The following is a 20,873-nucleotide window of genomic DNA, read 5'->3' on the forward strand; positions in this document are numbered from 1 at the left end:
TGTGGCATGCGAACTCTTAGTTGCGGCACGCTTGTGGGATCTAGTTCCCTGATCAGGGATCGAACCCTGGCCCCCTGCATTGGGAGCGTGGAGTCCTAACCACTGTGCCATCAGGGAAGTCCCCCTTACCCACTAGTTTTAATAGCCATTGATGATTCTTCCTTAATGTAAAAACTGTATCCATCCAGCTGACCGGTTACTTTTCAAGCGGTCTGCCATTCTGAGCTACCAGCCAGCTACCAGTCTAAAGTGTGTTAGATTATATACAATCTGTAGCTCCCCAATTAGTCACGATTTAGTTATTGATACTTACAGAATGTGGAGAATCAGGATGGTTTTTAAAGCACTTTTCCTTCCTCCAGGTGTTTGCTACAGTCTGGAGGTAAGATCTTTCCCCAGTACATGCTGATGTTTGGGTTGCTCGTGGAATCGCAGACACTGGTGGAGGAGAGCGCTGTGCAGGGAACAGAACGAACTCTTGGATTTAATATCGCACCTTTTATTAACCAGTTTCAGGTAAGTGTTTTGAAGAGAAGTTCAACCACTTGGCTGTCGCCCACAGTCTGCCTTATCTCTCTCTGTAGTTTTATAGTCACTATGTTTAGCTGGATTGGGATGGTAATCAGTTTTCTATAGCAAAGGAACTTACTACTGGTAAAAATCAACCTAGGGGTTAGTATAGCCAAGGAATTCTGTTGTTCCTACTGACAAAAGTCTATAGATTTTGCTCGGAACCACTGTTGTAAATGGAAAACAGGGTACTGGGTTTAGTCTTATGAAAAAGTGTGCTCCTTGTCTAAAAAAGCAGCCGCCAGAAGGAGACATCTGTTCTAAACATGAACCCTTAATCACAGTGAGACTTCCGGCTGGCAGGTGACAGGTGTGAGCAGTTAACGTCTGGGCGGTCAGGCTGCAGGGAGCCGGAATGGAGGAGCCTAGGAAGGGGGTTAGTTGCTCTTTGGGAAACAAGGATTTAGTGCTGGCAGAGCTACTAGCAGCAAAATAAAATTTGTGAGTTATAACTGTGGGAGTGGATGGAATGTCTAGGGAAGAGGTTTGGGGTTGGAAATAGGTGGGATCTGCTGTGTAAGCCAAAGCAGCATTTTGGGAAGTGGGATGTTGAGTACTGAATTAAAGGAGTGATATCTAAACCTTTTATCAAAAGGCTATAGATGGTAAGCTCTTGAATATGCATTGTTAGATCTTCCATGAACAATACTTGCTAAACAAATAAAAATTTGTTGAGTAAATGATTTTTTCAGAGCAGACTAAGGTTTTAGAGTTTATTTACTCATAGTTTTTCTGGAGAGTTTAATAAACAAAATACACTTACCAGAAGACAGAGAAGTTTAAATTATTTCTTTGTGTGGTCCCCAAATACTACCATCTCCTATCTTTCTAGCTTATTCTCTCCTGATCCTGACATCAGCAATTCTTCGATTCCATCAGAATCTATGATATTTTAATCCTGCCATCTTTTCACCCTGCCTCCCATCTCATATCCTCCTTTCCTTCACAGCTTATGTTTCATGGCTGATATATTTTTCACATATCATGGAGCTAACATTCCAATTGACGATAAAGAGACAAGAGATGGACAGTAAACAAAGGAGTAGAAAGATTAGTATGATAGATGGTGAGGAGTGAGAAGGCTAGAGGAGAATGGGAGTTGGAGGGATGGGATATTCTATTTTATTTAGGTAATGCCTAAGGAGAGGACTCAAGGATAAGTGATATTTAAGCAGAGACCAGAGAGAAATAAGGAAGCAAACCATATACAAGTCAAAGGATCAACAAGTGCAAAGACCTGAGGCAAGAGCATGATTGGAGTATTCAGAAACAGCAGGAAACCATGAGGGAGAGTCGGATGAAGGATGCAGAGAGAAAAGTATTAGGAGCCAGATCCTGTAGAGCCTCCTGTAGAGGTCATGGTGAAGGTTTTGGCTTTTACTCTGAAAGGGGTGGAAAACAACTGGAGGGCATCGACCAGAGGAGTGATAAGGTGTGACTTGTTTTGAAAGGCTTGCTATGGCTGCTGTATTGGGAGTAGACCACCATGGAGAGCCGGCTGAAGCGTAGGGTCACTGCAGTAATCCAGGAGAGAGGTGGTAGTGACTTAGACTAGAGTGGTAGCAATGGATGTGGTGCAAAGGGGTCAGATGGTTGATGTGTTTTGAAGGTAGGTTTTGTGATAGATGGGACATGGGGTATGAGAAAGCGCCTGGAAGGACAGTTGCCATTTACTGATATGGGGAGAATAACAGGAGGACCAGGTTGCGCTTAACGTTTTTATGGGGTCATTAAGCAGTTGGATGAGAATTCAGAGAAATAGCTAGCCTGGAGATGTAAATTTGGCAGTCAGATTTGGTAGATGATATTTAAAGCTAGAATAATGGGATGCAGTCACCTTGGGGATGTGTAGAAAGAGAAGAGGGCTGAGAACTAAATTCTAGAGAACTCACAAAGTTATGAGCTCTACATTGGAAATCTAAGAAGGAATTAGCAAAGATGACAGGAGTGGCCAGTAGGCTAAGAAACAAGTGAGGACAGATTATGAGGGACGGGTACAGCTGTGTGGGGATTAGAGTGCAGGTGATGAGAGGTGACACAGGAATCTAGGGCTGTTCTTCTGGTGACTGATACAAATAGGGATACAGAGCAAGAGTCCTGGAAATGGCAGGGCATTGCTGTTTTCATGTAGAGGAAAGGTTGGATGCCTTCAAGGATGCCCAGGGAGAGGCATGAACAGTTGCTCTCTAATATTTTATTCAAAGGAAAGAGAACACTTTTTAAACAATTTCCTTTCTATTTCAAATGAGAAGGCTAAAAGTTATTAGTAGGAAGTTTCCATTGCTACTAAAATTGATGGAACAGTTTATAGCAGTGGTTCTCAACCTTGACTGTACTCAGAACTACTGGTATCTGGATCCCAACTCCAGATGGATCTGAGGTGTGGCCTGAGCAGTTGGACGTTTTCAAAGCTCCTTAGGTGATTTTAATTTGCAGTCGAAGTTGAGAACCACTGCCTTCTAGATAAATAACCTATTTTCAAAATGAAATCCACTATTAGCTGTTTGGCTGAATTTGGCATATTTGCTCAAACAGTTCAATAATTAATGTTGTACAGTAAGTCCCCTACATATGAACCTTCAAGTTGCGAACTTTCAAAGATGCGAACGTGCGTTCGCATGTCCAATCACTTGTTAGTTCATGTGTCTGGCGTACGTTGTCACGTGCGTGCATCCTCTACAAGTGGTTGTGCTTTTGTGTACTTTACAGTACTGTATAGAGTACAGTGGTACAGTATCTTTATTTCAAGCCCAGATGTCTGGAAGCAAGCGTCAAAGCAGCGGTGATGTAGCAGGTACTGTTAAGAAGGCACCAAGCGATAACAATGGAAACAAAAGAGAAAACAGTTGAAAGTGGAGTGAGGCGAAAAGACGGTAGACATCACTCATTCTTATAACGTGAATCATTCAACCATCAGCATGATTCTAAAGAAAAAGGACAAGATCATGGAACATGTGAGGTCTGCTGTGCCGATGATGTCAATAATATCGAAGAAGCAGCGTGGAAAAGTGATGGAGGAGATGGAGAAACTTCTCAGCGTGTGGAGGCAGGATCGGCATCAGTGTCGAGTCCCACTCAGCTTAATGCTGATGCAAGAGAAAGTTAGAAGCCTTTATGAAGACTTGAAGAAGAAACATGGGGAAGAATCAGAGGGCACATCTTTTAATGCCAGCCATGGCTGGTTTCATCGGTTCAAGGCTAGAGCCAACCTTCACAGTGTAAAACTGGCAAGGCAGTGAGTACGGATACGGTAGCTGCCCGGGAATTTCCTGAATTCTCTTCGACCCAGAGAAAGGACAAAGAGAGACAAGAGGAAGAAGAGACTGAAGAACGGAAGAGATTCACAGTGCAGGAAGTGGCAAGGGGAATCTTCTTTATTTGGGGGGGCACTGTTAATTTTTGAGGCAGAGGACTCGAATGTAGAACGGTACCACGAAGGTTGCAGCAGCCATTCAGAATGCAATCCAGTGCTACTGTTTCATCCGTGATGAGAAAAAAAGAGCTACTACCCAGACATTACTGGATCGTTTTTTCAAGGTACCGTACTATAATATTAAAAATGTTCTCTTTATTTTCTGTGCTTGTTTTTTATGCATTATCTGTGTGACCAGTGTTATAAACCTATTAAGTGCAGTGCTATTTAGCTGATTGTGTTAGGGGGGTACCTAGGCTAACTTGGTTGGACTTACAAATGTGCTTTTGGAACGGAACTTGATCATACGTAGGGGGCTTACTGTACTGCTTATTAGTTCATCTTTCACACATAAGCACATCCTTGGCTTAAACTTTTTGGAGCTGCCTGGTTAAGTAAAAATTTGCTTTCATTCCAAGTGAAGAATCTATAGATAATTGAAATCACAGAAAATTATTTAACCAGCCTAAAACCTTGGTTTGTTCATTCTTCCTGTAAAACGGAATCATGGAAGTCCTTATGCCTTAAGGTTGATGTGGGAATTAAATGAGGTAATAGATGTCAAAAGCACTATATCATACTGAGTGAAGTACAAAGCAGGAAACTTAACGAGACTTGGTCAAAAAAAGAATTGAGTAAAAGTGAAAATTTTATACTTTCTTTAGGTACCTATACGTGTATTTTTGGACCTATCCTCACTGCCCTGTATACCTTTAAGCAAACCGGTGGAACTCTTAAGACTAGACTTAATGACGCCGTATTTGAACACCTCTAACAGAGAAGTAAAGGTAATATAAAATGATTACTCTTGTCCTATTCAGAATTATCTTAAACTATATACTACTTTACATACATAAAATAGTTTTAGCCACTTCCTTTGAAGACTTAAATTTTCTGAACAATATCCAAACATGGGCTTGGATAAATATTAGTGAATAAAACAGGTTGGTATTAATTTGAATTGGGTGATTAGATATATTCCTTTATAAAATTTGGATCTAAAGCTACAAAGACAAAGACTTATCCAAGTCTGCTCTGTTTACTCTGATGAAATTTTCATGATTTCTTAATTTTCCTAGGTATGCATATGTAAATCTGGACAAGTGACTGCCATTCCCTTTTGGTATCATATGTACCTTGACGATGAGATTAGGTTGGATACTTCCAGTGAAGCCTCCCACTGGAAACAAGCTGCAGTTGTTTTAGATAATCCCATCCAGGTGGAAGTGGGAGATGAACTTGTACTCAACGTCCAGCACCACAAAAGCAACGTCAGCATCACAGTAAAGCAATGAAGAGCAGTTTTCTAATGAAAAAAGGTGGAAGTAGAGCAGCAAGTACACAGTTCTAGTCTGAATCAGTAGTGGGATTGTAATCATAGAATGGAGGTACAAAGATTTAAGTCCTTGTAATGGTCAAATATTTTTTAAAAACTGACATTAATAAAGTGTATTTAAAAGATCCTAAATTAAAGAGTAGCATGATTACAAAAATATTGCTGCAGACTTCCTTACTGGAAAAGGCTGTCATTAATTTTTCAAATTAGGAAACTTTTTATTGCTTGGTTTTACTTACTATAGATTAAATTTTGCCAAACCTGTTAGTTCGTACTCTAGAGCTATAAATATAAGGAAATTTGAGGCTCATTTTCAGTTTTTAGGCATCTTGGCTATTTTTCTCAAATCCAAACTTATAGTGGGGCTACCTCAAAAAGTTGGCTTCCACTTTAGACTGAGGGTTTATGGTTATCTGTAAATTCCAAGCTTGCTTCTTGCAAATAGTGAAATACTTCTGAACCTCCGTCTCAGTTTTTGTGTTTTGGGTATGCAAACCTGAGTAAGAATTTACGCTCTAGACTAAATGTAATTAAAAGAGTAAAAGAGGGACAAAATAAAATCTTAGGAGGCAGCACTTTTCGTGGTCTACCTTTGGCAAAGAAAAAATTTTAAGCTGATAAATTAAGTTCAAGGAAGAGTTAAACCTAAACCAGTATTTTTCAAAGTTTTGATTTGCATACACAGAAAGAAAAAAATAATTAGTCCAGATTTTAAAGACTTGAAATAGGGAGATTAATAAGGAAGATTATCATGCCTTGTATATACTGTGTGCTCTCTGTAGGTTAGCCACACAGAAAATAAGATGTACCTTCTTTTCACACTGCCTATTCTCCTTGCCTCTTATACTGCCCAACTTTATTTTCAATAGAAATGTTTAGTTTATAGTAATGGACAGAATAAAAACTTTGTTTCTAATTACTGTGAACCAGTAGGTATGTTTATGTACGTGTGTGTGTGTATGTGTATATGCGCTTAAATATATAAAGCATAGGTTTTGAGAAATGATACTTATACTTGCTATTTGCAACATACCGCTCTGGCCCTTTCTGTATTTATTTTCAGTGTAAAATGTTAGACCCAATGGGCTGTGATTAACAATTAGAGGAACTCCGTCCTAAGTAATAAATTTCTCCCAAATAGCATCTGTAAGTCTTCTGACTGTGGTTTGATAAATAATTAAGATGACTCAGCTGAGATTTACATTTGCTGACCCCTTTAGTAGCACTGAGGAAAAGCAGACTCTGTTTCTATCACAAGTTTCTTATTTATTCTTCCACTCTTCCATCCACTTTATTCTTTTCATCTCAAAGTCCTGGATAACCTATTAATCTGTTCACATTGGTGCAAATATGATTTTTAGACAGTAGTTGTTTTAAGATTAATAGATTAGGTCAGATATTTCTCCTAGTAGGAATGTAAGATACAGGCCTCTTTCATTGTAGGTATATGATTTTCAACCCTTTAATTTTTTGGACTTAATTTTTTTCTGCTGTGCCTCCAATCATGGACTTTTTGTGATCACACTAAGGGTCTATGTTGAAAGAATGAGAGATATAAAAAGTTGCAGAAAATAAATGAGAAATTCTTATTTATTGAAAGACATCCAGTTGAGAAATGGAGGAATAACTGTCAGGTAAGCATATACGGCACATGATCGATTATGATTCAGTTCCACTAATTCGTGTTTCGGAATTCACTTCCCGCTGGTCCCAGAGCATTATGTTCATGCAGCGGTGGTAGAAAGCACTTTTTTTTTTAACGTCCTCCTCTCGACAGAGCACTGTAATGTCGAGAACGTTTAGTAGTCATTTCTTCCATTTGAGTACGTGATACTCTGTAGTGTTAAGAAGTCTAAGTCTAGGATATTTAGACTGGTTATCTGTGATATACAAAACCTAGTTGTATGAATCCAGTAGTCGTACCTGGTTTTTGCCATTTTGCTGAAATTTTCCATCATTAACGGCTTGTCCCAAGCACAGAATCCTGAGCAATGGGATACCAGGTAACAAAATAACGTGGTAGTAGCACAGCTTCTGCACACTGTTCAGGAGGCCACGGACTTATCTGAAGGGTCTTTTTTCTCTCCTGTAGTATCATTACATATGTCATCAGATACATTAGCTGTAGTAGGTGTAGTCTGGGGAGTCACAGTGTGTCCAAACCCTTGATAGTGACCCATGGGTGAAGGTGGCACAGAACAGGCAACGGAAATTGCATCTTGTGATGACGATGATAACAGGCTTGTGTGTTCATTTTGATCTTGATCCTCAGGAAAAAACTTTTTCCTAGGATGTCCCATGACTGTCCTTCCTTTAAAGTAACATAAAGGTTTCTGAGTTAGCCGAAAGTTTGGTTATTTTTACCACTATAAACTTGCCATGCTAAAAATAAGCTCCCCGCTTCCCTCCTCCCAGTTTGGAGAGCCTTACTGTGGTACTGCTTTACACGAAGTCATTCGAATGAATTAAATGGCTGGTACTTACCAACATGCCTTACTTGTTCAGAAATATCATCCCTAATATCTGAAACATCCCACATGGCAAGAAAGGAGTCAAAGCATGAGCCCTCTTCTGCTTCTTGGACATACGGTTTATATGAGAAAGTGTAGTGATGAGCGATAGCAGCAAGGAACATCTCAATACAGATGATAAAGTCCTACAACAACAATATCAACAATGTCAGCCATGCTGGAGTCTAAATCTAGTTTTGCAGGTCAAAAGGGAAAGCACTATCTTTCTCTCTTTTCAAAAGTACTTAAGTACCAACAGCTGTTTTTTTCCCACAAGACTGTATTCATTTTTTCATTTCCCAAAATGATTTTTGACCTCTTCAAAAAAAAACAAAACAAAACACAAAACGCCAAAAGTTTAACTCTATTTTGCACTACCTCAATCAAGTACTTCTTTGCCAAGTACAATGCATTCTCTTCCACTGTCCAAGGACTTAGAGGAGAAATGCATAAAGTGAAATAGAGTAGGAATAACAAAATCTAGGTTCTGTTCCTGCTTCTACTACAAATTAGTAACTGTGACCAATTTTTCTAGGGTTCCCCCATTTCCTCACATGTGAAGTGAGGATAGCAGTAGCTCCATAGCCTGCATGTGGTCAGGCTGAGGAGATAACATGTAAAAATGCTTAACAAATAGTAAAGTTCTGTTGAATTCAGAGAGAGCATTACTTACCTGGAGTCCTGTGGCCACAGCTTCTACTGTTTGCCATTCCCACGTATGCTTTTCAGAAATAACGCCAACTTTTACCAACAAAGCAATAACTACTGCTTGCCTATATGTTAGGAAAAGGTAAACGCCAAATCTATATCAAGCATAAAATGAGCAGTTGCTTTAAAAATATGCCATTTAAAAAGTTAAACCCCAGCACAACCTGTGGACCACCGCCACCCTGCCTTTACAGTGTATTCCTGAAGACACTGTGTACCTATATTAAATATACTTGTTTTACAAATTTACTTCTAGTACAGTTTCATCACATGAATTTTGATTATGTGTTCTTAGAACTTCAGTACGTGGTTTATAGTCTTTTTTTGTTTTGAAGGTGTGCACAGTAGTTAGCTTTTAAGTTCTTCCTACACATAGACAATGCCTAACACCTTGTACAACTGGAATTTAAAATGAAACAAAGAACAGATACTTAAATGTTATTTATGCACGTATCAATTGATTACTCAGATTATTTTAAAGAACATTTTGAAACCAGTCTTGTTTGAAGTCCTGGAACTAGAGACAAACTCAGAAGGGGTCTGACTCCAAGATGGGGAGTCATACTGAGCATTTCAAGCAAATCTAGGCATCTGCCCCTAGGTGAAATTTAAACAGCTAAAATGAGATAGTTAGATAAGCTTTCATAGATCTATATCCAAGAATACTCCCTTCAATATTGCTTGTAATGGTGAAGAAAAATTAGAAACAACCTAAATGTCAATGGGAGATTGGTTAAAAAGCTCTATCCACATATCAATACTATATGAGGTGAAAACAAAAGACCCAAACAAAATTACATCCTCACTGTACTTACAAAGAACTATGACTGCAATATACTAAATGTATCATTGAGTTCTACAAGTTTTTATAGTATGTATTTGTATTTCTGTGGAGTTATATAAAATGATGGGGACCACAATGTCAATCATTCATGCTGGGTGGTAGGATTTCAGGGATTTTTCTTTCCCCCCTTTTTGTATTATTTGTATATTGTTAAATTTGGTGTATTTGTTTCTAGGCCCCTATCACCCACGCCTTTACTAAACTGGGACCATGTATAGTTTTGCCCTCTGTTTTAAACAGTATTTTTACTAATGAACATTTCCTCACATTAAATATTCTACATGATGTTTATCTTCCAAACTGTATTCTCTTATATAAAGAGACCATGATTTTTTTTAATGATTCCCTTAGTGTTGAGACATTTAGTGTCTCAAACTGTTTTCTTTTTATAAATGTTACAGTGACCATCTAATTATTTCTTTATAAAAAACCAAGAAGGGCTAAAAGAATGAACTTTTTGAAAGCTAAGTAGACATTTTAATTCATCTTCCGTATTAAGACTTTTAAAAATCCTTCCGAATCAACAGTTTTATTGCCCTTTAGAAAATGAGAACATTTAAGAGAAAGCAACACTTACCAAAAAGAAACAAAAACCACCAGCTTTACACAAAGAAATTTGCCAACAGGTTGGATTGGACTCAGTTCTTCCTTCAGTACTTTATAAAACAGGAGGAGACAATACATGGCAAACTAGAAACAAACAAAGTTCTTAAATAAGAATAACTAAATATGGTATTAGAGATACTGATATTAAAGTTATAGACCAGAGACCTGGTACAGAGTAATGTTTCAGGCAAAATTTTCTACGCTTTATTTTGCTATTTTTAGATTGACAACAAGCTTTTATATTTTACTGTGGATGAATATATACAGTATGAAATTTCTCAGAAGAGATGTATAACATCTTCCCTGAAAATGGTTTTCAGTGTTCACTTACAGGAGCCCACAAAGAACACAATGAACAAGTGACTGCCATGAGTGGAAGAAAAGGCTCTCATTCAACCAAAATAAAAACATCTATCTGCTTGTTAATGGCTTTTATACACAAATTACCGTTCATTGTATAAGGGCTGAGCTTACTAACTACTAATTGTATGCATATTATTTATAAGTGAACACATTAAATAAGTACTACTTCAATAAAACTGTGACCATGAAATGGGAAAGTAAGGAATCAGGGAAACCATTTTTCTTGAGGGCAGTATGTTAATCCAGCTGAATTTACTTTTTAAAGATAAATGCTCAAGACATTAACTATTTTTAGAAATCAGTTGTAATTAGCGTAGTATTGCATAACAATGAACATTTCCCTAAAAGTTTACTTTTTCCTATTATAAAATGCTCATTTAAATTATTTTAGAATATGAAAGCATAGTCCCATCATCCAACCATTTCTTTCTACACATAAGGTGGGTTTTAGCAGGTATAACCAACTAAATATGAAATTTTGTTGCCTGATTTTTTTTTTTCCACTTACAGTGCCCTTTTCCATATATTTCATTAAATAACTGCCTAGAGTTTTGGCCAATGGAAGGTACATAGTATATTTAACTAGTTGGACTGTTTCCAGGCTTTTGCAATTAACAAACAATAGGCTTTATATACAAACACACTGAAAGCAAAAGTACTTCTGGCCATTTCTTGAGGCATTCCCAGAAGTGGAATTACTGGTTCCAGAGAATATGAACATATGGAAAAGCTTTGAATACACAAGCATTTGATTTTTATTATAAATTTCTAATACCACACATGCATGCCATTGCACCTAAACTATTATTTTGCTGAAAGCATTAATGAAAGATTTTCAATAAAATGCACATTCCTGTTTTTTTTGTTTTTTTTTTTGGTACACGGGCCTCTCACTGTTGTGGCCCCTCCCGTTGCAGAGCACAGGCTCCGGACAGGCAGGCTCAGCAGCCATGGCTCACGGGCCCAGCTGCTCCACGGCATGTGGGATCTTCCCGGACTGGGGCACGAACCTGTGTCCCCTGCATCGGCAGGCAGACTCTCAACCACTGCGCCACCAGGGAAGCCCCACATTCTTAAGTTGAAAGGATCCAACAGTTATATCTTTGGAGCATTTCAGTTTCTATAACATCATTTTTAAAAACTTGGCATTCTCAATTTTCAATTCCAATTATATGAGAGAATTTTATTCTCCCATTTTAATTCAAACCCTGTACTGTCATATACCAATAAAACATTTTTCTTACTGAATATGCCTAGGATATGTGCTTTTTATTTAAAAGGAGAGCATTGTGTTTTTATTTATGACATATCCATATAACTATGCAATGAATACCAGAACCAAATGAAAAAACATAATCAACGAGTCAGTGTATAAATCACCAGATAATCAACAAAGACATTATATGTTTATATATGTATAAAGATATATGTTAAGGTTTCAAGTTCTTCCTACAGATGAAGTTCAATATTAAAGTTACAATTAAGCTTTATTCCAGAGACTTTCCCTAAAAAAATTTAGCGCTATAGATCTAAATTCAGTACAGTTAAGATGAGTATTTACTTACCAACTGTGACATATTATTTATTATAACCAAGTAAGTCCAAGCATTTGAAAAGCTAAAGTTCCCTTCATCATATATACCAAGCAGCTCACAGATTCTAAAATATGGTAAAAATGAGACAACTTTATGAATAACTAAATCAAAAATACATTTTAAAATACAGCAATGACAGCAATACTTAAATTTAGAAGTCAGTTTATTTCAAAGACCCTGTAGATAGTCACTTGATTTTGGCCATAGAGGTTGTTCAAAAATTAAAAGAAAAACATTTTTCTAGAAATGTTACCATATCACTATTCCTCCAATTTGAAGGAAATCCAAAAGACATAACATTGAACTAGAAAGGGTAATTATTAGATTCAAAAAAATGATGCTGCCTACTTTTAAAAAGATTGTTAAAAACGTATAATGCAGGTCTATAACTACAACTATAATTTTTTCTCCCAAATTGTCTTGGAGGCAACTTTTATGATGACCCAGATCTAAGTATTAACTTGTCTTGATTACCCAATTTCTAAACAGCAGAGAAATAATGCATGCCTTCATAAATAAGTGAATTAGTTTTAATTCCAAGGCAAATGTCACTAAAGAATTGCTAGCACAGAAGCAGAATAAAGAATTGAATGCTTCTTTCACCTTTCTTTCCATTCTTCCTCTGTTAACAGACAAAATGCTTGTATAGCTAGCAGATAAAATACACACTCTACCTGCTTTAAACTATTTGATGTTCTTAAATTTTTAGGGAATAGTTTTACCAGGTAGCTTAATGATACCCCATTTTACCTGAAGTGCTAAGACTTGACAGAATTTTTTAAAAAGAAAAATATGTTTTCTTCTTTAGAATACAGTACTCATTTAGAAAATAAAAGCATGTAATGAATCTATAGTGGTACACTTTACGTACTAGATGTTTCTGTAAAGCCGTGTGAACGTTAATACTTGAAAAAGAATATTTGATAATGCTTTCCAGAAATCTCCAGACAATATTTTTAGAATAATCCTGTGGTGTTTCCTTGTCTATACATGGTCACCTTATTTATTATAATATAGTAGGATTTCTATATACTGTGTTTTCATACCAGACTAGATGTGTTATAAACAAGTAATGCTCTTTACATGCTTTTCTACTCAGTTGTCCCACTAAGTAAAAGCATGAGAATTTTTGAAAAATAAATAATAATATAAGTTCTGTGCACTTACAAAGCAACGATGGTGGTGAATGGTCTGACAACTGTATATTGTAATACACCCAGTTTGCATCTGAACAGCAAGACTCTGCCAAAGAAAAAGAACTTAGCATTTCACCTACTCACTTCACTAGTATCAAGCTTTCTCCAAAGCCCCCAAATTAAAATCACTTTCACAAATGATGCCACATTTATACTTAATTCTTTTAATTTAGTCAATCTAAATGGCTACTTGAGAAGAATGGGGATGGTAGCATACAAATTATCTAAATACTATTTTTTAAATTGTGTAACAACTACATCTTCTGAAAGATCTCCCTTCCTATGTCCAGTCTCAAATTCCTGAATAGTGCAGCACAGAACAGGAACAAAAAGAATGAAAGTGGGTCCCTGTGTATTTCTGCAAGAAAAACCAAGTAACAAATAAATTACGTGTAGGGTTGCATATATGAAACCATATTTAGAAAATATTATTTACATTTAGGATTCAGTTTCAAGTTTGGATTTATATATATATGTATATATATATATATATATATATATACATATATATATAATTCCAGAGAGTATCACTGACTAGATACTCTGAAAGAACAAAACAGAGACCCTATCGTACATAAAACAGTTTTTATCACTGAGGTCACTTAATGTAGGGGAAAATTCACAAGGAGTAACAAACAGAAACAAAGCAAAAAAGTCCCAAAACAACAACTATCAAAAAAAAGGCTCTCGGGCTTCCCTGGTGGCGCAGTGGTTGGGAGTCTGCCTGCCGATGCAGGGGACACGGGTTCGTGCCCCGATCCGGGAGGATCCCACATGCCGCGGAGCGGCTGGGCCCGTGAGCCATGGCCGCTGGGCCTGTGCTCCGCAACGGGAGAGGCCACAACAGTGAGAGGCCCGCGTACCACAAAAAAAAAAAAAAAAAAAAAAAAAAAACTCTCTATTTGACCACCTGTGTAAGCCTCCTTAGGAAACGATGATGCTCTGAGTGCAAATGTTTATTTAGCACTCCTCCGTCAAGTTTATGTATTATAAATCCCCTAATTTAAGAACTACATCTAGACTGAGAAGAATGAGCCTGATATACAGACCCTGAGGCACTGGGTTACTAGGACTGAATGAAAAACTGATCAGGTTCTATGTGCTGAGAGCCTTCTCTGTGCTGAAGCGGCTCACTGCCACTGACAACTAAGTGTGCCCCTGTGGAGGTGGGTGTGGCAGCTGCACTTGGGCTTGTCAGACCTTTTCATGAACATGCCTGGGCTACACTGTGCTTCTGGTCCCATACTCTCTACAAAACTAAATTAAGTAGAAGTTGGGTTAAACCTGTAGTGTTCTATGAGCTGATTGTCAAATCAAACCTGAGACCAGTAGGGTGACTATGCAAATGTATTAAATAGTCAATTAGGTACCTTTGAAAGCTGTGGAGAATTAATGAACTGGAAGATGTATCTGAAGAAATTGGCCATAATGTAATAAAGGCTGAGACAAAGAGACAAACATGAAAGAGAGTTACAAAGAATAGAACAGAATCAGAAGGTCTAACATACTTAAAAGTTACAGGAGAGTAGAGGAAGGGCAAAAGCAGAAGCTTATGGCTGAGAACTTTTCAGAACTGATCAAAGATACAAATCAACAGATTGAGGCACCCTGTAAATGAAGCTGGACTAAAAACAAAAAACAACTTGGTAGGGAAACTACAAAACATCAAAAACAGGGAGGGTCTTAAAAAATGCAGTTGGACTCCCTCTTGCGAGAGCACTGGAATCACAACTAACTGCTGAACAATCATCGACAGGAAGACACCGGAACTCAGCAAAAAAGATACCCCACATCCAAAGACAAAGGAGAAGCTGCAGTGAGATGGTAGGAGGGGCACAATCACAATCAAATCAAATCCCATAACCTCTGGGTTGGTGACTCACAAACCTGAGAACACTTATACCACACAAGTCCACCCACTGGACTGAAGGTTCTGACCTTCACATCAGGCTTCCCAACATGGGGGTCCGGCAATGGGAGGAGGAATTCCTAGAGAATCAATCTTTGAAGGCTAGTGGGATTTGACTGCAGGACTTGGACAGGGCTTGGGGAAATGGAGACGCCACTCTTGGAGGGCACACACAAAGTACTCTGTGCATCAGGACCCAGGGGGAAGGAGCAGTGACCCCATAGGAGACTGAACCACACCTACCTGCTAGTGTTGGAGGGTCTCCTGCAGAGGCGAGGGGCAGCTGGCTCACCGTGAGGACAAGGACACTGGTGGCAGAAGTTCTGGGATGTACTCCTTGGTGTGAGCCCTCCGAGAGCCCTCCATTAGCCCCACCAAAGAGCCAGGTAGACTCCAGTGTTGGGTCACCTCAGGGAGGGGACCCAGTCCAACCCAACAACAGCCAAGCAGATTAAAGTTTTAATGAGCTCTGCCCACCAGAGCAACACTCAGCTCTACCCACCACCAGTACCTCCCATCAGGAAATTTGCACAAGCCTCTTAGATAGCCTCATCCACCAGAGGGCAGACACAGAAGCAAGAACTACAATCCTGCAGCCTGTGGAACAAAAACTGCAATCACAGAAAGACACTCAAGATGAAAAGGCAGAGGGCTATGTAACAGATGAGGAACAAGATAAAACCCCAGAAAAACAGCTAAATGAAGTGGAGATAGGCAACCTTCCAGAAAAAGAATTCAGAATAATGATAGTGAAGATGATACAGGACCTTGTAAAAAGAATGGAGGCAAAGATCAAGAAGATGCAAGAAATGTTTAACAAAGGCCTAGAAGAATTAAAGAACAAACAAACAGAGATGAACAATACAATAACTGAAATGAAAAATACACTAGAGGGAATCAATAGGAGAATAACTGAGGCAGAAGAATGGATAAGTGACCTGAAAGACAGAATGGTGGAATTCACTGCCACAGAACAGAATAAAGAAAAAAGAATGAAAAAATGAAGACAGCCTAAGAGACCTCTGGGACAACATTAAATGTAACAACATTTGTATTATAGGGGTCCCAGAAGGAGAAGAGAGAGAGAAAGGACCCGAGAAAATATTTGCAGAGATTATAGTCAAAAACTTCCCTAACATGGGAAAGGAAATAGCCACCCAAGTCCAGGAAGCACAGAGAGTCCCAGGCAGGATAAACCCAAGGAGAAACACACCGAGACACACAGTAATCAAATTGACAAAAATTAAAGACAAAGAAAAATTATTGAAAGCAACAAGGGAAACATGACAAATAACATACAAGGGAACTCCCATAAGGTTAACAGCTGATTTCTCAGCAGAAACTCTACAAGCCAGAAGGGAGAGGCATGATATACTTAAAGTGATGAAAGGGAAGAACCTACAACCAAGATTACTCTACCAGCAAGGATCTCATTCAGATTCAACAGAAAACTCAAAAGCTTTACAGATAAGCAAAACCTAAGAGAATTCAGCACCACCAAACCAGCTCTACAACAAATGCTAAAGGAACTTCTCTAAATGGGAAACACAAGAGAAGAAAAGGACCTACAAAAACAAATGCATAACAATTAAGAACATGGTAATAGGAACACACATATCAACAATTACCTTAAGCATGAATGGATTAAATGCTCCAACCAAAAGACACAGGCTTGCTCAATGGATACAAAAACAAGACCCGTATATATGCTGTCTACAAGAGACCTACTTCAGACCTAGGGATACATACAGACTGAAAGTGATGGAATGGAAAAACATATTCCATGCCAATGGAAATCAAAAGAAAGCTGGAGTAGCAATACTCACATCAGATAAAAGGCTTTAAAATAAAGAATGTTACAAGAGACAAGGAAGGACACTACATAATGATCAAGGGATCAATCCAAGAGGAAGATATAACAATTATAAATACATACGCACCCAACATAAGAGCACCTTGATACATAAGGCAACTGCTAACAGCTATAGAAGAGGAAATCGACAGTAACTCAATAATAGTGGGGGACTCTAACACCTCACTTACACCAATCGACAGATCATCCTGACAGAAAATTAATAAGGAAACACAAGCTTTAAATGACACAGTAGACCAGATACATTTAATTGATATTTGACATTCTATCCAAAAACAGCAGATTACACTTTCTTCTCAAGTCCTCATGGAATATTTCAAAGGTTAGATCATATCCTCGGTCACAGATCAAGCACTGGTAAATTTAAGAAAATTGAAATCATATCAAATATCTTTTCGGACCACAACGCTATAAGACTAGATATCAATTACAGGAAAAAAATCTGTAAAAAATGCAAACACATGGAGGCTAAACAACACACTACTACATGACCAAGAGATCACTGAAGAAATCAAAGAGGAAATCAAAAAATACCTAGAGACAAATGACAATGAAAATACGTTGATTGAAAACCTATGGGATGCAGCAAAAGCAGTTCTAAGAGGGAAGTTTATAGCAATACAAGTCTACCTCAAGAAAGAAGAAAAATTTCAAATAAACAATCTAAACTTACACCTAAAGAAACTAGAGAAAGAAGAACAAGCAAAACCCAAAGTTAGTAGAAGGAGAGAAATCATAAAGATCAGAGCAGAAATAAATGAAATAGAAACAAAGAAAACAATAGCAAAGATCAATAAGACTAAAAGCTGGTTCTTTGGGAAGATAAACAAAATTGATAAACCATTAGCCAGACTCATCAAGAAAAAGAGGGAGAGGACTCAAATCAATAAAATTAGAAATGCAAAAGGAGACGTTAGAACAGACACCACAGAAATACAAAGCATTCTAAGAGACTACTACAAGCAACTCTATGCCAATAAAATGGACAACCTGGAAGAAATGGACAAATTCTTAGAAAGGTATAACCTTCCAAGATTGAACCAGGAAGAAATAGAAAATATGAACAGACCAATCACAAGTAATGAAATTGAAACTGTGATTAAAAATCTTCCAACAAACAAAAGTCCAGGACCAGATGGCTTCACAGGTGAATTCTATCAAACATTTAGAGAAGAGCTAACACCCATACTTCTGAAACTCTTCCAAAAAACTGCAGAGGAAGGAACACTCCCAAACTCATTCTATGAGGCCACCATCACCCTGATACGAAAACCAGACAAAGATACTACAAAAAAAGAAAATTACAGACCAGTATCTTTGATGAATTTAGATGTAAAAATCCTCAACAAAATACTAGCAAACAGAATCCAACAATATATTGAAAGGATCATACACCATGATCAAGTGGAATTTATCCCAGGGATGGAAGGATTCTTTAATATATACATACCAATCAATGTGATACACCATATTAACAAATTGAAGAATAGAAACCATATGATCATCTCAATAGACGCAGAAAAACTTCTGACAAAATTCCACACCCATTTATGATAAAAACTCTCCAGAAAGTGGGCATAGAGGGAGCCCACCTCAACATAATAAAGGCCATATACAACAAACCCACAGCAAACATCATTCTCAATGGTGATAAACTGAAAGCATTTCCTCTAAGATCAGGAACAAGACAAGGATGTCCACTCTCGCCACTATTATTCAACATAGTTTTGGAAATCCTAGCCATGGCAATCAGAAAAGAAAAAGAAATAAAAGGAATAAAAATTGGAAAGGAAGAAGTAAAACTGTCACTGTTTGCAGATGACATGACACTATAATAGAGAATCCTAAAGATGCCACCAGAAAACTACTAGAGCTAATCAATGAATGTGATAAAGGTGCAGAACACAAAATAAATGCACAGAAATCTCTTGCATTCCTATACACTAATGATGAAAAATCTGAAAGAGAAATTAAGGAAACACTCCCATTCACCATTGCAAAAAAAAGAATAAAATACCTAGGAATAAACCTACTTAGGGAGACAAAAGACCTGTATGCAGATATAAGACACTGATGAAAGAAATTAAAGATGATACAAACAGATGGAGAGATATACCATGTTCTTGGATTAGAAGAATCAATATTGTGAAAATAACTGTACTACCCAAAGCAATCTACAGATTCAGTGCAATCCCTATCAAATTACCAATGGCAGTTTTACAGAACTAGAAAAAAACAAATCTTAAAGTTTGTATGGAGACACAAAAGATCCTGAACAGCCAAAGCAGTCTTGAGGGAAAAAAACGGAGCTGGAAGAATCAGGCTCCCTGACTTCAGACTATACTACAAAGCTACAGTAATCAAGACAGTATGGTACTGGCACAAAAACAGAAATATAGATGAATGGAACAGGATAGAAAGCCCAGAGATAAACCCATGCACCTATGGTCAACTAATCTATGACAAAGGAGGCAAGGATATACAATGGAGAAAAGACAGTCTCTTCAATAAGTGGTGCTGGGAAAACTGGACAGCTACATGTAAAAGAATGAAATTAGAACACTCCCTAACACCATACACAAAAATAAACTCAAAATGGATTAAAGACCTAAATGTAAGACCGGACAGTATAAAACTCTTAGAGGAAAACATAGGAAGAACACTCTTTGACATAAATCACAGCAAGATCTCCTTTGTTCCCACCTCCTAGAGTAATGGAAATAAAAACAAAAATAAACAAATGGGACCTAATGAAACTTAAAAGCTTTTGCACAGCAAAGGAAACCATAAACAAGACGAAAAGACAACCCACAGAATGGGAGAAAATATTTGCAAATGAATCAATGGACAAAGGATTAATCTCCAAAATATATAAACAGCTCATGCAGCTTAATATTAAAAAAACAAACAACCCAATCAAAAAATGGGCAGAAGACCTAAGCAGACATTTCTCTGAAGCAGACATACAGATGGCCAAGAGGCATATGAAAAGCTGCTCAACATCACTAATTATTAGAGAAATGCAAATCAAAACTACAATGAGGTAGCACCTCACACCAGTTTGAATGGGCATCATCAGAAAATCTACAAACAACAAATGCTGGAGAGGATGCGGAGAAAAGGAAACCCTCTTGTACTGTTGGTGGGAATGTAAATTGATACAGCCACTATGGAGAACAGTGTGGAGGTTCCTTAAAAAACTAAAAATAGAATTACCATATGACCCAGCAATCCCACTAGTGGGCATATATCCTGAGAAAACCATAATTCAAAAGACACATGCACCCCAATGTTCACTGCAGCACTGTTTACAATAGCTGGGACATGGAAGTAACCTAAATACCCATCGACAGATGAATGGATAAAGAAGATGTGATACATATATACAGTGGAATATTACTCAGCCATAAAAAGGAACGAAACTGGGTCATTTGTAGAGACGTGGATGGATGCAGAGACTGTCATACAGAGTGAGGTAAGTCAGAAAGAGAAAAACAAATATTGTATATTAATGCATATGTGTGGAACCTAGAAAAATGGTACAGATGAACCAGTTTGCAGAGCAGAAATAGAGACAGAGACATAGAGAACAACATATGGACACCAAGAGGGGAAAGTGGCCGGTGGGGGGTGGTTGTATGATGAATTGGGATAATGGGATTGACATATATACACTAATATGTATAAAATGGATAACTAATAAGAACCTGCTGTATAAAAAAATAAATAAAATTTAAAACTTCCAAAAAAAATGCAGTTGGAGATAGGTCACCTATAATGGAATGACAACTGGATTAACAGTAGAGGCTTAACAGTAACAACAGAAGCCAGAATTAGGTGGAACAAAATCTTCAAAATGTTTGGAGAAAATTCTTGTCAACAAAGGATTATATCCAGCAAAACTATCTTTCAAGAATGAGGGCAAAATAAAGATATTTTTGGTTAAGTATA

General features: G+C 37.6%; 2 protein-coding genes across 5 annotated transcripts in view; one reads left to right on the forward strand and one right to left on the reverse strand.

Moving 5' to 3' along the window:
• Positions 1–8,632, forward strand: part of PRMT9 (protein arginine methyltransferase 9) — a 33,125-nt gene extending 24,493 nt beyond the window's left edge. For all 3 annotated transcript variants that reach the window (XM_032632294.1, XM_032632292.1, XM_032632293.1), the window contains exons 10-12: positions 363–516; positions 4,648–4,770; positions 5,062–8,632. In XM_032632294.1, the coding sequence (XP_032488185.1) occupies positions 363–516; positions 4,648–4,770; positions 5,062–5,277 (493 nt within the window). In that variant the 3' untranslated portion in view covers positions 5,278–8,632. The remainder of the gene's footprint in view (positions 1–362; positions 517–4,647; positions 4,771–5,061) is intronic.
• Positions 6,881–20,873, reverse strand: part of TMEM184C (transmembrane protein 184C) — a 31,810-nt gene continuing 17,817 nt past the window's right edge. Inside the window, exons 5-10 of one of the 2 annotated variants that reach the window (XM_032632295.1) lie at positions 13,112–13,186; positions 11,915–12,008; positions 9,958–10,070; positions 8,502–8,601; positions 7,803–7,974; positions 6,881–7,629 (exon numbers count right to left, since the gene is read on the reverse strand). In XM_032632295.1, coding sequence (XP_032488186.1) covers positions 7,364–7,629; positions 7,803–7,974; positions 8,502–8,601; positions 9,958–10,070; positions 11,915–12,008; positions 13,112–13,186 — 820 coding nt within the window. In that variant the 3' untranslated portion in view covers positions 6,881–7,363. The remainder of the gene's footprint in view (positions 7,630–7,802; positions 7,975–8,501; positions 8,602–9,957; positions 10,071–11,914; positions 12,009–13,111; positions 13,187–20,873) is intronic. The other variant, XM_032632296.1, reaches the window with a different exon arrangement.

The sequence above is a fragment of the Phocoena sinus genome, chromosome 5 (genome assembly GCF_008692025.1).
Source record: "Phocoena sinus isolate mPhoSin1 chromosome 5, mPhoSin1.pri, whole genome shotgun sequence".
In the NCBI taxonomy this organism is placed as follows: domain Eukaryota; kingdom Metazoa; phylum Chordata; class Mammalia; order Artiodactyla; family Phocoenidae; genus Phocoena; species Phocoena sinus.